This window comes from Thunnus maccoyii, chromosome 19 (assembly GCF_910596095.1).
Source record: "Thunnus maccoyii chromosome 19, fThuMac1.1, whole genome shotgun sequence".
Classification (NCBI taxonomy): domain Eukaryota; kingdom Metazoa; phylum Chordata; class Actinopteri; order Scombriformes; family Scombridae; genus Thunnus; species Thunnus maccoyii.
In genome coordinates this window covers 19,515,680-19,531,612 of record NC_056551.1, presented here as the reverse complement: position 1 = coordinate 19,531,612, position 15,933 = coordinate 19,515,680, and the positions used below count along the sequence as shown (strand labels likewise).

The 15,933-nt window shown below is 41.3% G+C and overlaps 1 protein-coding gene across 1 annotated transcript in view; it reads left to right on the top strand.

Moving 5' to 3' along the window:
• The window catches only part of pcsk5a (proprotein convertase subtilisin/kexin type 5a), a 32,534-nt gene that overhangs the window by 14,122 nt on the left and 2,479 nt on the right, over positions 1-15,933 (top strand). Inside the window, exons 14-35 of the mRNA XM_042395658.1 lie at positions 18-140; positions 332-434; positions 686-876; positions 1,763-1,847; positions 2,305-2,408; positions 2,574-2,712; positions 2,957-3,072; positions 3,498-3,600; positions 4,173-4,309; positions 6,118-6,318; positions 6,471-6,539; positions 6,706-6,748; positions 7,019-7,161; positions 8,471-8,671; positions 9,661-9,744; positions 10,787-10,985; positions 11,767-11,981; positions 12,794-13,036; positions 13,839-14,075; positions 14,200-14,377; positions 14,995-15,212; positions 15,454-15,554. Of these exons, the coding sequence (XP_042251592.1) occupies positions 18-140; positions 332-434; positions 686-876; positions 1,763-1,847; positions 2,305-2,408; positions 2,574-2,712; positions 2,957-3,072; positions 3,498-3,600; positions 4,173-4,309; positions 6,118-6,318; positions 6,471-6,539; positions 6,706-6,748; positions 7,019-7,161; positions 8,471-8,671; positions 9,661-9,744; positions 10,787-10,985; positions 11,767-11,981; positions 12,794-13,036; positions 13,839-14,075; positions 14,200-14,377; positions 14,995-15,212; positions 15,454-15,554 (3,233 nt within the window). The remainder of the gene's footprint in view (positions 1-17; positions 141-331; positions 435-685; positions 877-1,762; positions 1,848-2,304; positions 2,409-2,573; positions 2,713-2,956; positions 3,073-3,497; positions 3,601-4,172; positions 4,310-6,117; positions 6,319-6,470; positions 6,540-6,705; positions 6,749-7,018; positions 7,162-8,470; positions 8,672-9,660; positions 9,745-10,786; positions 10,986-11,766; positions 11,982-12,793; positions 13,037-13,838; positions 14,076-14,199; positions 14,378-14,994; positions 15,213-15,453; positions 15,555-15,933) is intronic.

Genomic DNA, 15,933 nt, shown 5'->3' with positions numbered 1-15,933 from the left:
TCTCTGTTGTTTCGCAGGGATGCTAAAGGAGTGGTCTCTGGTGATTTATGGCACCGCAGAGCAACCGTATCCCGTGCATCGCGAGCGAGCCCGATCAGCTGAGATGCCGATGGATAGTGACCTCACTGAAGAATACAGTGGTGAGTCATGTTCTCGACATCATGCTGGTATTAAGCTGTCCGGACAGCAGCTAAATGGACTCTAACACAGATTTACAGTGTATGTCTGGTGAGGTCATTTTTTTAAGTAAATATGGAACTAAATCAGCAAACTGAATAACTTCTCTGTTGCCATGATGGTGCAGTGACTTTGCAAGTATTTGCCCTTCCAGGACCCTGCGACCCAGAATGCAGTGACGATGGTTGTGAGGGGCCCAGCCCCCAGCAGTGTGTCACATGCTTACACTTTTTTCTCAAGTTCAAGAACAACACAAGGTTAGCATGATTACAGAGAGCACAGAGTACAGTTAGTAAGAGTGCAGTATACAGAATATGTAAATATGCACATAGTGTATATGAAAATAATCATCCATTATTTAGTCCACATGTTTATATATTATGCTAAATCATCCATTTTCACATTATAATGGTGAAAATGGACCTAGAATGTCATTTCTCCACTCTCGCTCATTTATAGAGTTCCACTTCTTGTCCTCTATGTGCTTTGGTCCGTGTCTCTCCAACAGGATGTGTGTGTCAGAGTGTCCCAGGGGGTTCTGGGGCGACCGCAGGCGTTGTAAGAGGTGTTATTCCTCCTGTGCAAGCTGCACTGGAAGTCGCAGTGACCAATGCACTTCCTGTCAACCTGGTCATCACCTGACTGAGGGAACCAATACCTGCACAGCTCTATGTGGGGATAACTACTACCTCGACCACGGTAGGATTTCTGGCCTTAAACATAACCTTATGAATTTCATAACATTATTCCTCCTCTATGCTTTAGACCACACCATTGCCTTGAGTGATATTTTCCTTTGCCATGAAGAGTTTGGGCGCAGTAGTTTGTTTAGAAATGGCTCCAAAGACTAATAACAGCGGTCACATTTTCAGTCTCCAGAGAGTAGTTACCTGTACGGCAGACACCATTGCTCATGCACAGGATCGCAATTCCATTTACAGAGCTTCGCAAGATTGTTGTGCTACATATCACAACCTCTTGACTTTGTATTACATTGTTAATTTCTCAAAGAACTTCAGTAGAAAGTCAAGCTGGTGAAGCACGGTAAATAGAACCACCTACCTGGCACAGGCTGTGGCGTCTGCTGCACAAGACACTACTTGCTGGAGACTGAAAACATGATCTCTGTTATTAGTCTCTGGAGCCGTTTCTAAACAAACTACCATGACCATAATCTTAATGACAACAGAACATATCACCCAGTGCAACAGTGTGACTCACTAACGTGTTTTTAATAGTTTTTGGACAATAACGCAGCTCTACGGTGTATAGGAATCTGATATATCAGGCTTTGGATACACACACAATACTTAGGTATTAAGTGGGATCAATTCATTGTTGGTTTGGCTCTGCACAAGACATTTGTTGACAATAATAACAATATAGAGCCTTATCTTTTAATAAGACAAGGAATATCCTCACATGAATCTTTAAGGATCCATGGCTAACAGAATAGCTGCTTGCAGCTGCATATGAGACTGCTAATGAATAGTCAGTTGATGTAACTGCGGTTGAGGGGTGAGTGAGTAAGATTGATTAATCGCTCTGATGTGTATTCCATGTGTATTGTTTGATTTCCCCACAGATACAAATATGTGCAGAAAGTGCAGTGAAAACTGCTTGAAGTGCACCTCCTACAGCATCTGCACAGAATGCAAAGCAGACACGAGGTGAACCAAATTCTCTGATGATGCTTGAATTAACTGCTCGGTAAACATTGCTACTTCTCTTCCAGCCGCTGAGAATACAGATTCTCCCTGTGCACTCAACCTCTGCAGCATCATAACAATTAGAAAAAGCTACAGTATTTTTAATATCATTTTTTGTATCCATGAGAAAGCGTTATCTCTGCCGTTGCACACACAGCTCTAAAAGCATTTCCATTTTGGCAAATATCATCAAAGCATCACGGGAGAAGGACAAAACATATCTGACATATTCACCATATTGTTGATTTAGAAGTTTCCGGAATACAGTGTTCACTGACTCAGTTCACCAAGTGCTTGTGGTGATGTGCTGTGGGTTGGAAAACTGAGCCTGCAGTCTAATGGCAGTGAGTCATCTTTACGGTGTCACATGATTGGCTGTGTGTGTCACGGTGCCACATGCTCTCTCCGCCCTCTCCAGTCTGCAGAGGAATCGGTGCCAGCGGAGCTGTGCAGCAGGATTCTACCATGACAAGCAGGAAGGCACATGCAAGCCCTGTGACAAGGCCTGTGCTACTTGTGCAGGTGAGAGTGGAGGTTAAGGGTCAGGGGTCAGCAGTAATAAACAGTATGAAAATTTCTGGGTGGTGTTTAAATGTCATTAAAATACAAGACGTGACTGTTGTTGTTTGCAGTACTCCTTTTGTGTCCTTTGTCCAACATGTTTGTTTGTGCCTCATGCGCCATCAGGTTCAGGTGTTCAAGCATGCAACCATTGTGCAGAAGGGTACTTGATGGAGGAGTGGAGGTGTGTGCCCTCCTGCAGTGCTGGCTTCTACGCCATGGAGCCAAACCCAGAGATAGCTGATGGGCAAAGGATATGTAGGAGGTGAGCTCTCTGGTGTGTGTTCAGGTGTGGGTGGGTTGTTTATCTGCTGATGGCAGGCCTTGTTCTGGTGGTTGGCTTCTGTGTGTGTGTGTGAGAGAGAGAGAGAGAGTGTGTTGGTGCTTGTTTTCACACTTTTGTTTGCTGTTGTTGTGCCTGTATGGGTGTAGTTTTTTTTCTGTATGTGTTTTGGTCAGTATGTGTGTTTGTTTGTGCATGTGTTCAGTCTCGGTGCTCTCCTCTTCAGGTGTGACGCCAGCTGTCTCACCTGTGTGGGGCCGAGCCAGGGGAACTGCAGCAGCTGTTCCAGTGGTCACAGCCTGCAGGAGGGACTGTGTGTTGTTAACACTGTGTGCACAGACGGTCAGTCAACCGTCCTCTTCGTCTATTATGTATCATCTCACTGCTTCTAGATAAATATAATGCAACCTTGACACATTTACTTCTTACTTCTCCAACTTCTTTAACTTAGCAAAGACAATTATTTCCTTTTCGAATTAATATCATATATGGACAACAGCAACTAATGTTTGATGAGAGTATAAAGTTTTATGGACTTTTATAACTTTACATGTATATATTTGCAATGTGTTATGTATTGTCATCACACTTCATTCTGAGTCAACTATAAGTCAGCTTTGTTTATCTGTAAAAACAAAGTGTGGAGCTGTTTGGTGTATACTCTATGTGCCTTCTATTCTTTGGCACCTGACATTAAGCCCACCTCTATGCCTCAGATGGTTATTCATTTCTGAGTCAGTGCTGTTCTTGTGCTGTATGTCTATCAGGAGAGTACCAGGACAGTAATGGGAAGTGCCACGCGTGTGATGCAATGTGTGCGAAGTGCACAGGGCCGCAAAGTGAAGATTGCATCAGCTGTGTGGCTTCACGGTGAGTTGGACTTGGCTTTTTAGATTCAGGGTCAGAGGGGTGAATAAAAACATTCCACTGTTTCTCTGAGTAAGATGTGGTGTATTGTTACAAAACAAATAATCGAAGACAGTAAGGCACTGATCAATTCAATATAAATGACAAAGAAGTGTGTATGTCAAATCTCCTATTTTAAACAAACAGCATCAACAGCAAAAATCAGGGGATATCCAAAGTTATAAGGACACATTGTCTAGGAACTATGAATGTATGTACCAAAATTTCATGGCAATCCATTCAATAGTTTTTCAGATATTTCAGTCTGCACCAAAGTGGTGGAGCAACTGACATTACCATCCCCAGAGCCACGCTGCTAGCATAGCTAAAAACTCCCACATAGCTTAACCAACAACGCCCACCCCTCCTTCTCTTCTCTCTGTGTCAACACATTCAGCTTCATTTGTTTAACTCTGCCATATGTTACGTGCTGTGATGTAAATGAGTTCAACTCATCTGCGTAGACATAATTTGTATCTGTTGAGTTTGTGGCGCTGCAGCTGAAAAAGTTGTTTTGATGTTTTTGTCGACCGCAGGGCTCTAGATGAGGGCCGTTGCGTGCTGGAGTGTGCCAAGGGCAAATACCAGTCAGGTGGCCAGTGTCACCTGTGTGACCACACCTGTGCCACCTGTGTAGATGCAGGGCCTGCCAACTGTACCAGCTGTGACACTGGTGAGGACTAAACAAGTAAATTATGCTGTGTGTGAGTGCGTGTATGCACAGTTTGTGTGAGAGAGAGAGAGGGATAGGGGGAATCAAAGATGGAAAGAAAAAAATTGCAAAACAGAAGCAGATTTGGTTGGGAACCAGGGAATAATACTTTATTTTCTTCTCTCCAGTCATTCTAAGTGTTATCTAATGCACAAGTGGAGAACACATCTGCCCATCTAATCTTTTATAGAATTTTTCACGTCTTCTTTAGATGAAATATTCTGATTTCAAGGATGGTTTTATCAGTAACTGATGTAGCAAGTGTCTCAGGTGTTTGAGATTTCCTTTTGATTGGCTGTTAAAGCCTGTGGCATTATTTGATGGCCGATGAGGGTCAGTCACTGAAACGTTTTCTTTCATTGCAATGAAGAAATAACTTCAAAATCACTCAGTACATTAGAAAAAGCAGATCCTGCTTAAATATAAAAATAACATACACTACTACTATTACATATTAATTCAAAGGGTTACATAGCATTAGTAGGCTAAGCAATGTCCCTAAAAATAAGTAACATGACAGTATTTTATATATTGACACATCTTTGTGTGATTTTGAGACCTGTTTTTGGATTTAATTAATTTTATTACAAACAGAACAGACACTTATGTCATCAGAACAATTTGAATGGTGCTATTACAAATTCTATTAAAAAGAAAGAACCTCGTCTTAGCTTAGATCTTAGATAATTTATTTGCTTTATAGTTTAAGAACTACCTGAATGAGGTTAAGGTTGTCGAACATGAACCTTGCATCTGGCTGGAGATGCAGCTGGAGACCTCAGCTGAATGTGGTCAAGACAAAGGAGATTGTGGTGGATTTCAGGAGAAAGAAGGCTCCACCTTCTCTGGTCAAACCGGAATGGTCCAACAAAAGAAGGGCCTGAGTCAGCTTTATTTACTGAGAGGGCTCAGATCCTTCAATGTCTGCAACCAGATGGTCCACATTTTCTATCAATCTGTTGTTGCGAGCACCATCTTCTATGCTGTGGTGTGCTAAAGCAAAGACATTAAAGCAAAGGTTGCCAACAGACTGAATAAACTCATAAAGAAGGCTGGGTCTGTCATTAGATCCAAGCTGGTCACACTGGAGGAGGACAGAATTCTGGCAAAACTGCTGGCAATCCTGGATAACGCCTCCCACCCCCCTACATAGCATGTCAGCCACACTAAAGAGCACCTTTAGCAACAGAGTCATTCAACCCCGGCTTGTAAAGGAGCGATACAGGAGGTCAATTCCTGCCAGGTGCTATCAGGCTCTGTAATTCATCTGCATTTGCCAGACCTGCTGACAGTTAACTGCTCATGAACTAAACTTGAATATGACTGAATATTTGTGTTTATGTACCTGTTGTCATCTGTAATTTAATGTATATGGCTGCTATGTCAATTTAATTTTAATAAATTAATAAAGTCAACTATCTATCTATCTATCTATCTATCTATCTATCTATCTATCTATCTATTGTTGCATGTCCTTCCCCATTCCCCCCCCCTCAATTCCTGTTATTGCTCCATTGTCGACTATCCAATAAAGGCATAAAATACCTATAAATAAATACCTAAAACAACCACCTGAATGCTCTGTAGATTGCTCTTTGCAAATTAAAAAACAGAAGATAAATTATTTGTTTAGAGATTTGTTAGACTCTCTAATATTTTAACAACTTGGACCAAATCCAAAATGGAGCTGGCTACGAGAAACGTAGTAATGACCAGGTGGTTGTACGAGCCAAGCTTACTCACATCATGATATGCTGCTTTTCCTGCAGATAAGTTTGGAATGGAGCGGTACCTGTTTGAAGGCCAGTGTCTGGACACCTGCCCCGAGGCCTTCTATCACACCAAGGAGAGGAGCTGTGAGCCGTGCTCGGACAACTGCAAGCTCTGCACGAGCTCGGCCCACTGCCTCAAGTGTAACTCCTCCTACTACATCTCTGATGGAGTGTGTGCCAAGCTGGAGTGTGGAGAAGGTAAGGCAAGGTCACAGTGTCATTTATGAGCTGGTTTTTCTTGTATCTGTTGTGTTACACAGATCTTGAAAAGCATCGTTTCACACCTCTTTCTCTGATTGTCTCTGTCGACGTATCTTCTCGCCACACTCTGTTTTTCTGCTGTCTGTCAGGGGAAGTGGAGGATCCAGATTACGACGACTGCATGGCCTGTGAGGAGGGCTGCAGGCAGTGTGTCTTGTGTAAGTCACAACTCAGTAGCCACATTGAAGTTTTCCCAAAATTAACCCTGCCGACAGCAGACCGAGCTCCCCTTCCCGGTGTGCTGCCAACCACGTTCCAGGGTTTTTTTTGCAGGTATTCCTATTTAAAAGGAGAGCTGAGGTGTTTCTTGTCTGCTTTCAACAGATAACCCCAGGCATTGCCTGTCCTGCATTGAGGGCTTTTACAAGTAAGGCTGTGTGCCTCACTGTCACCATGTGTGATCTCGCCTGTCTGCACTTGCTCTGCCTTTCAGTTTCTGCTATACTAGAATGAAAAGACCCCTTTTGCTGTGAGAGTAGAGTTTGTGTGTGTGTGTGTGTGTGTGTGTGTGTGTGTGTGTGTGTGTGTGTGTGTGTGTGTGTGTGTGTGTGTGTGTGTGTGTGTGTGTGTGTGTGTGTGTGTGTGTGTGTGTGATAGCGGGAAAACTGCAGGTATTGACTGATGCTTTTGTTATCAGTTTTCAGGATGGCTGCTACAAAAACTGCCCGGCTAAAACGTACAGCATGGAAGAGGAGATGACCTGCGTTCCATGTGACGACAACTGTGTGAGCTGCGATGAACACGAGTGCTACTGGTGTGAGACCGACCTCTTCTTATCAGGTAAAACTGTCCCACTTGGTCAGGACATAAAGTTATGAAGCATCATTTACAGTAGTGAAAGTTCTGCATTCAAAATTTTACTCAAGTAAAAATAGAGAAGTATTAAGTATCAAAAGTGATCAAAAATGCACAAAGGCCCTTTTTGTACTTCTATAATTTAGTTTTATTAAAACTAATGTTCAAACATGTAAACAGCATTTAAATGTCACAGCAGGTCTACCAAGCTTAACTACTTCATCTACTACTTTATGTCAGGTAATTTAATGTATAACAATACATCTTATTTTACAAGTTGATCAAATATTAATCTTCCAAACTGACTGGTAACATCCAGGGCCTGATTAACCTGCTTGGGGGCCCCAGAGCAAAAATGAGCAGTGGGTCCCTTTTCCATCTGTCCAAGTTAGTTTGAAATGTTTTGATCACACAAACATTTATTTAAGAACATGCACCATGGCATGATATCAACAGATCAATTTAAGGTAATAAAACTGGACACTGTACACTACATTGTAAAATATAACTTGTTTTTTCAACTTATGAATATGAGTGAAAGGGTTTCCATAAAATTTTAGCTTAACTCAACAAGTAAAAATAGTTCTTTTAACACCACCAAAAGTGCATGTTGTGTAAAGTCTAACCTTCATTTGGTGGATCTAGATCTGTCTGAAATTGTTGATCTAATCTTCAAATTAAATTTGGTTTTCATTTGCATTTGACACAAAGAACTTAAAGCTGTAGCTGCCACTGTTTCTCTGTACGGTCAGTACAAAGATATCATGCCAAGCTGCTCTCAGTGACCTTCAAAAAAGAAGGATCTCTGGAAAGTTTTAACTCTCAAACAGTGCATGCTGGGAAGTCAGCGAACATGCTGATCATGTCTCTTTAGAAACTTGATTCAAAAAGTTGAGTGAACTCAGCGGTACATTCATTCAACTCATCATTTCTAGTCAAGATACTTCAAGTCAGGTGAACTCATGTTTAATATAACCTTAATGTAGCTGTCAAATACACATAGTGGAGTAAAAAGGTATATTTCATTATGAAATATTGTTGAGTAGAAGTATAAAGTAGCATAAAAAGGGAATACTTAAGTGAAGTGCTTCAAAGTTGTACTACTGCAGTATTAGTAAATGCACTAGGATACTCTCCAATATTTAAAAGCATGTGTATATAATACTCTCACTGTGTTTGTGCATGTGGTGTAACTGCAGATGTCTCTACACTCACCTAAAATTGTTAACTTAAGTGGGTTTCGTACAATATTGATCTTAGAAAACAGACAAACTTCTCATTTTTTTTCACCTAGAGGGGAGGTGTGTTTCTATGTGTCCTGATGGTTTCTATGGCGACGAAGACACCAACGACTGCGAGGAGTGTCACTCAGACTGTGTGACATGTAGCGGGCCTGAGCTCAATGACTGTCTGTTGTGCGAGGAGGACAGGACGCTAGAAAACGGAGAGTGTGTGTCTGACCAGGAGGCCTGTCCCATTAAGACCTTTCGCAGCGGTGAGACTAATACTTATGTATTCCACTAATCCAGCTGTCTGTCCATAATGAATCAGGGATTTGGGCACTTTCACAGGGGCAGAAAAGAAATCTTTGAGGGTAATTGGTCTGTGTGCCACCGTCCCAGAACCCTATACTGACTTAAGTATTCAAAACAGTCAGAACTACTGAACGTCGGCCAGATACTGACTTTAAAATAATTGATTGTAGATGCAGAACATTTAGTTCCCCCCAAGAATTAGTTAGACAGACCTTAAAACAACATATGGCAATAATTAGCGGGAGGCAAGACATCTTAATTATAGGAACTAAAATAACTCTGAGAAAAGGACATAGGTTAATACAAAGGTTGAAAATAAACACACGGAAGTGAAGTTATTCTTTGAAACTTTGAATCTCAGAACTTGCAAAACCTTAGATTAAAGCTTCAAACCTGTGTATAACATCTGGAATAACACAATACTGCAGGATGCAATTGGGCTCTTGTGTAATTGCCAGTTGATTTAGATTGTGACGAGTCCGTTTAAGTACTGATCTTTATTGTTGTTTTATTTGTCTAAATGCAGACATTTTGGGAAATACGCTTGTTTGCTTTCTTGCAGATAGTTAGATGAGACGATCGATACCGCTCTGTGCCACTGTGTAATCAGGGGTGGATTTAGTGATGTTGGGGGCCCCAGGCAAACACTGTCTCGCTTATTTTCATTCTTTCTGTAACTGGGAATGTTGGTATTGGCAGTGAAAATACCAAACTTGATATAAACTAATACCTTTGCCTACCATCCAATCAGTTTGTATTTTCAGCATCTTTCTAATGACAATTTTTATTAAATACTTAAGTGACTGAAATATTTGGATTCCATCTGTTAGCCAGGACAGTGATATTTGCTATGATGTTCCTGGATCAGTGTCGGGTTTTCCTCTGTCATGTCTTGTGCCGCCTTCACCACTGTGGCTCCATCATGTTTGCTTTGTTGTTTCCCCTGAAGATGATGGAGAGTGCGAGGACTGCCACCCATCCTGTGAGTCCTGCTCTGGAGAGGAGAAGAACCATTGTACAAAATGTGCAAAAGGTTTGTCTGAATCTCAGTCAGTCTATTAATTTGATATCATATTAACAAATCATCCCCGTAAGTATTCTTCCAGTGTTGAACTTCCATTAGATATGAGTGATCATTGCCCAATAGTATGTATGTATGTATTGGAGATTCTCACCTGTTCCAGTTAAGAAACAAAGCCTGGACCCAGCTAGACATTATGGTGACTCCTCCCATCGGCTTGCCTTCAGACAGCTATGAAATAAATGCACCTCCTCAATGAGAAAAGCTAAATCTATTATTATTACTTAACTTCCGTCTCCAGCTCCATCTTAATTCTGGAAAGTAGTAAACTCCACTAAAAACAACAATGTTTCTTCTCAGCCCACTCAATGTCAATGTCAATGTCAGTTCCAGAAATTTCATACTGACAGAGGAAAAAGAAATGTGTTCTGCTTTTCACAAACATTTTGTTGCAGCCGGCCACCTTTTTGAAAACAAGTGTTTGGGATCAGTCAGTCCTGTAAATATATTTATTAATGATGATAACGATGATAATTCTGTACATACAGTAAACCATACCCCTCAGTTAGTTAATCTCAGAGCATATGACTTATTTTTGACTTCTTTGACTAACTTGAACAATTTCTAAAGTCTGAAGGTCGGCTCACGTTTTAGCAATCCAGAAAACCCTGATTTATTTTAACTGTGACTGTTTTTAACTTGTTTTTACTCGACTTATAATTGTATTATATTACTTTTATTATTTTTATTGTTTTTAATTCTTATTGTTGTTATTATTATAGTATTATTGTTAATTATTGTGATTGATATTGTACATTTTAAATGGTTTGTTTTATGTTTTATAGATACACTTGTGTACTCAGGTCACTCTTGAAAATGAGATCTTGATCTCAATGTGACTTACCTGATTAGATAAAAGGTTTATTATTATTAAATTAGGTGTTTGTCTGCTTTCAGCCTGGCCTGCAGCAGCAGTTTCATATTTTCATGGTCACACCACAGTGTACCCAGCTCTTTTGCAGTGATGCTGTTTACTCTTTTCTTTCTCCTCCAGGGCGGTTTCTGACCACACAGCAAATGTGTGTGTCAAAGTGTCCAGGGGGTTTCTTTGCCAGTCGGCTGAGCGGTGTGTGTGAGGTCTGCCCTGCGGGCTGTTTGCAGTGTGTGGACGGCCAGCACTGCGCCCGCTGTCAGAGCACACGTAAAGCTCAGTTATTCCTGCAGGATGGACAGTGTGTCCAACAGTGTGTCAGGTCAGGGGCCAATCCTCTTATCTTTGTTTGTTTGTATTTATGTGCTTTTTACATAGTATGACATGAGTACACTCAAAAATGTATTATTTTAGGTTTTTATATACTGTGCAGAACTTAGTTGTTATTGTTGATTTATTAATGGCCATAATTTTCACATTTCTTACTTGATGTGCAATTAAATTGTCTCATCCTTCAAACTGCAAGAACATCATGTCCCTGCATAAGAGGTCCTTGAAGCTCCATTAGCACCGAGATGACCATTTTTACTGTTTGACCATGAGGGCTTTATTTTTATTTTATTTTTAATACCAACTACCAAGCAGCATTTCGAGCAATACTTAAATGCGACATAATTGTCCGGGTAAATTATTATTTGTTCTCTGTAGGCTGCAGCAGAGCGCAGAGCAGAGCAAAATGTCAGTCTTGTTGTTTACGCCAGCAGCAGCAAACACATTCATCACAGCCTGTTTAGATTTTTTTTCCCCATACCAAAAAAATAAAAATATATGCAGCATATGTTGACACATATTCAATTAATTAAGAGACTTAATACATCACCAATTGGTTATATGTTGTTATTATTACACTTGCCATGGCCTTAAGTAAGAATTTGAAATGAATGCATATGTTTAGTGATTCGTCTAGTTTATGTCCATTACGCGTCCTGATTCACCTGCTGTGATTACAACAGAATCTAGACGTTAAGACAAGGATGAAAATGCAAAAAGTATACATGCATAATAAGTCCAGTGTCTACTTATCTCTGTTTGGCTTTCCACAGGGGTTATCCTGCAGGCCAGGTGTGTCGTAGCTGTGCGGTAGGCTGCGCATCCTGTGGGAGGAACGCCACCCACTGCCTCAGCTGTGAGGAACCTCTCCTCCTACACAAGCACCAGTGTGTGGAGGAGTGTCCTCCAGCGCACACTGTCCGGGACATGGAGTGCCAACACTGCCCCACAGCCTGTCAGGAATGCAACCCACTCGGGCATTGCACAGGTACACAAACGTAATGCAAACAAATGCTGCTGTTAAAGTTCATTCAGTCTATTCTGCAATGTGCTTTTACAGCTCTATTGTCTTCTCCAAGTTTGGTGTTTGTTATTTAGCTACACCAGTGGCATGGCTCTAGGGATGGCAGTCTTGTTTCGGTTGGTTGGTTCACCACTTTAATATTGTAAGACCTTTATTATTATCTGTTATTGGGTGGATGACCATGAAATTTGGCACATATATTCATGGTACCCAGAGGATGAATCTTAATGACTAGTGACTCCTCTGACTTACCATCTAGTGCCACCTTGAGGTTGACATTTTTTATTTTAATGAAATAATTTAATAACAGTTGGATGGATTGCCATGGAATTTGGTACAGACATTAATGTCCCTCAAAGAATGAACTGTAATAAAATTGGTGAACCCTAAACTTTTCCTGTAGCACCACCAGTAATTTCCATTTGTCCAATACTTCAGATTACGACCAAATACCTAGAATAGCTAATGACATTCCCATCAGCCTTAGCTGCACTTTGTGTTTAGTGATAATTATTCCAACTACTGTGAACACACTATTTTACTGCAGTATTTGGACACAGGAGAAGTTAGTGTGAATGTGATAACGCAAAGTTTTTAACTCATCTTTCTCAATTTTCATTCACGTCTTGTCAACTTCTTGTGAAATCTGTAACCAACAGAGAGAGGGCTTTTCTTCCTCTGCATTCCTTTCCATGACTTGAGCATACTTAGTATAGTTTCACTCGGTTGTACTCAATTGTTTTTCCATTCAGTGCTAAAAGCTGTTCTTTGTGCAGGCTGTGAGGAGTATCACTTTCTCCATGAAGGCCTGTGTGTGCTAGACTGTCCCGAGAGGTTCTTTGAGGACAAAGAGGAAAGGGAGTGTTTGCGTTGCCACCCTGACTGCGAACTGTGTGACGGCCCGAACAATAATGACTGTGATGCTTGTGTGGACCCCGAGGCCACTCTGCACAATGGGGCATGTCTGGCAGCCTGCCCTTCCCATACCTATAGGGACGCAATAACAGGAGAATGTGAAGGTACAAAATTCATCACACAGCATAAAACATGCAGTGCTACTTTATCTGCCTTCTCACACTTTGCCTCTAATCAAAGTTAAGATGAAACCAATTCATTCTCTTATTACTTGACTTATTTTTTATTAAACATTCAGAGCTCCTGTCCTATGTGGTATAACAAAGTCAGAGATGCACCATTTCTTCTGAAACTTTGTTTTCTCCTCACTGGTGCAATGTTTTTGTCCTGTAGAGTGTCCTTCATGCATTTTCTCAATTATATTCTCTACTATGTCTGAGTGTGTTTCCTAACTTTAGCTCAAACTAAAATAGCAACGCTTTTCAGATGGTTAACAGGCAGCTGTCAAACCTTGAAAACAGAAAAGCGATGACAAAGACAGTTCCCTAGAGAAAGACACACCGCTCTGGTTATTGTTATTCAAAAACACAGAGGATGTTGTGTTTTTCCCAGGAAAATGTTGTAGGCGATGCCCACTTTTGTTGCTTCATACAGTAGCTGCCAGCAGTAAGACATTTAAGAGGAAGTGCTTTGCTGCACAGCACAATGGACAATGGGTAATTTCTAATATTTATTTCCATCTCAAATGAACACAGACAATAGAACATGTTTCATGAGGCACACTTTGAAACCAGGTGGGTTGTATTACTACAGCAAATATGGTATAATTATCAGATAAACTATTACTATAGTAAATATCAAATGCATATCATATCTGCAGAAAAATAAGTTGATTCTACTCTATGTGCTACACTCTGAGTGTAACAGTGTCATTTGATTCATTTATATTTTTACTTGTTTTCCCAGACTGTGATGCATCTTGTCATACCTGCTTCGGGCCCCACCCTGGTTCCTGCAGCAGCTGCAGAGACGGTCAGAGGCTGGAGGGCCACAGCCACTGTGTGCCATCATCCAACAAGTGCTCACCTCATCAGTATGCAGACCAGGACGGGGAATGCCATCCTTGTCACAAATACTGCCACAGGTGTTCAGGTCCCGGCAAAACCCACTGCCTGAGCTGTAACCAGAGACATCTCCTGCTCAGTGAGTGGAGTTCGGTCTTTGTAAGGGGGCTTGTGAATTCTCTGAAGTCTGCATGTCCTGGAAGCTCTTGCAACATCTGTGACTGTTTGTGTAGCTGTGTGATCGTGTGTGTTTGTTGGTACAGATGGCACTTGTGTGGACAAATGCCCAACGGGCTACTATGAGGATGAGTCGGGGCAGAAATGTGAGTCTTGCCATCCGTCCTGTCAATCCTGTGTCGGAAAGCACAGCCACGAGTGTCTCGTCTGCAAAGCCCACCTGTTTCGAGAGGGAAAAGAGTGTGTGGAGACCTGCCAGCACAGGTAGTTTAACGTGCTCACCATCCAGCTGTGCCGGTCATCCATCATATTAAGTGCGGTCACAGTGTTGTCATTAATAAAAGATCAACCTAGTCGCATAATGGCATGGCGGACACTAATCCATCGCTTTTCTGTAGTTAGTTGGACAGAAGTGTAATTTGGAGGTACATGCTAATTAGAGCTGAGATTTAAATAGCCCTGTAAAAATGCTAATTAGACTTGATTTTATTTAGGGGAAGGTGATTGAGAGAGTTAAATTAATGTGCCGTTAAATTGATGTGCAGTTAAATACTCCAGAGAAAGCACATAAGGGATACAAAGGCTATTTATTCCTAAGATGTACGACCCTACATATGTGAAATCAATGCAGCATGTAGCTGAAAAAAGAAAATATCACTTTGAGTTTAAGATGCAGAACCTGCCTCACTCTCAGCAATGGTTTGAAGTGTTTTGTCATGACGACTCTGTCATGTGCACGTCTGAGTAGTTACGGTTGTGTATAGCTGTATGTGACTGAGTGGCGGTGGAGAGGAATTTCCTTTGAGAACAAACAAAGCTCTGATCTCATCTGATTTAATTGAAACTAATCTATCATAACTTTTTCACCACCTATCTGGTAGTCACTATGGAAACACGGCCTCGAGGATGTGCGAGAAGTGTGACCCGAGTTGCGGTGAGTGCATCGGGGGCGGGGAGGACAGCTGCTTGAGCTGCGTTCTGGGTCTCATCTACTTGCGGAAAGAAGGCCGTTGCCTCCCCTCGTGCCCTAAGGGATACTACCACGACGCTGTGCACAGGACCTGCGAGCACTGCCATGCCAGCTGCAAAACATGCTCAGGTATGAGCGTCCACTCAGCAGTAATTTAATGTCATGCAGATACACACACACACACACAGATCGGATGTAAGTGATTAGATATTGATGCTGCTGTTTTCTCCACGGACTGCAGATGTGAAAGTGGTTGAGTGCTCAGACTATAGGTTCATGCGCACTGTACATCCTACACAGGATGAAGGGACATTCATTGAAACAATCAATTTTTTATCTAATCCAATGTTAATTCGTCACGTATCTGCAGGAAAAGATTCCCAATCCTGTGACTCATGCCAGCCTGGATACCTGCTCTCAAATGGCATATGTGAATCTATGTGCGACGTAGGCCGGTATCCTCTAATAAAGGTAACAACATCTGTAACACTTTTTTCTAGGTTTTAATTTCTACAAATATTAACTATTTATGAAAAAAAAAAGTCTTTACCGTGTCCTTGTCTCACCAAAAGTAATTACTACTAATGTTTTGGCCCCAGGTATCATATAATGTAATTCAGACTGACTTATTACTGCACCGGGAGAAATCACGAACAGCAGAGTGAAAATTATTACTGTGTCATGATTTCAAAATAAATCTCCTGGCTCATGCCATGAGGCAACTGAGTGAAACTGTCTGACAGGTGGATGCATATTAATTGATTAAACTGAGAGGCAATGCATCGCTAATATTTAGTCCTTTAAGGAAAGTAAGTTTTGCACAACTTTGGAAATAAAGACACAGTGAGTG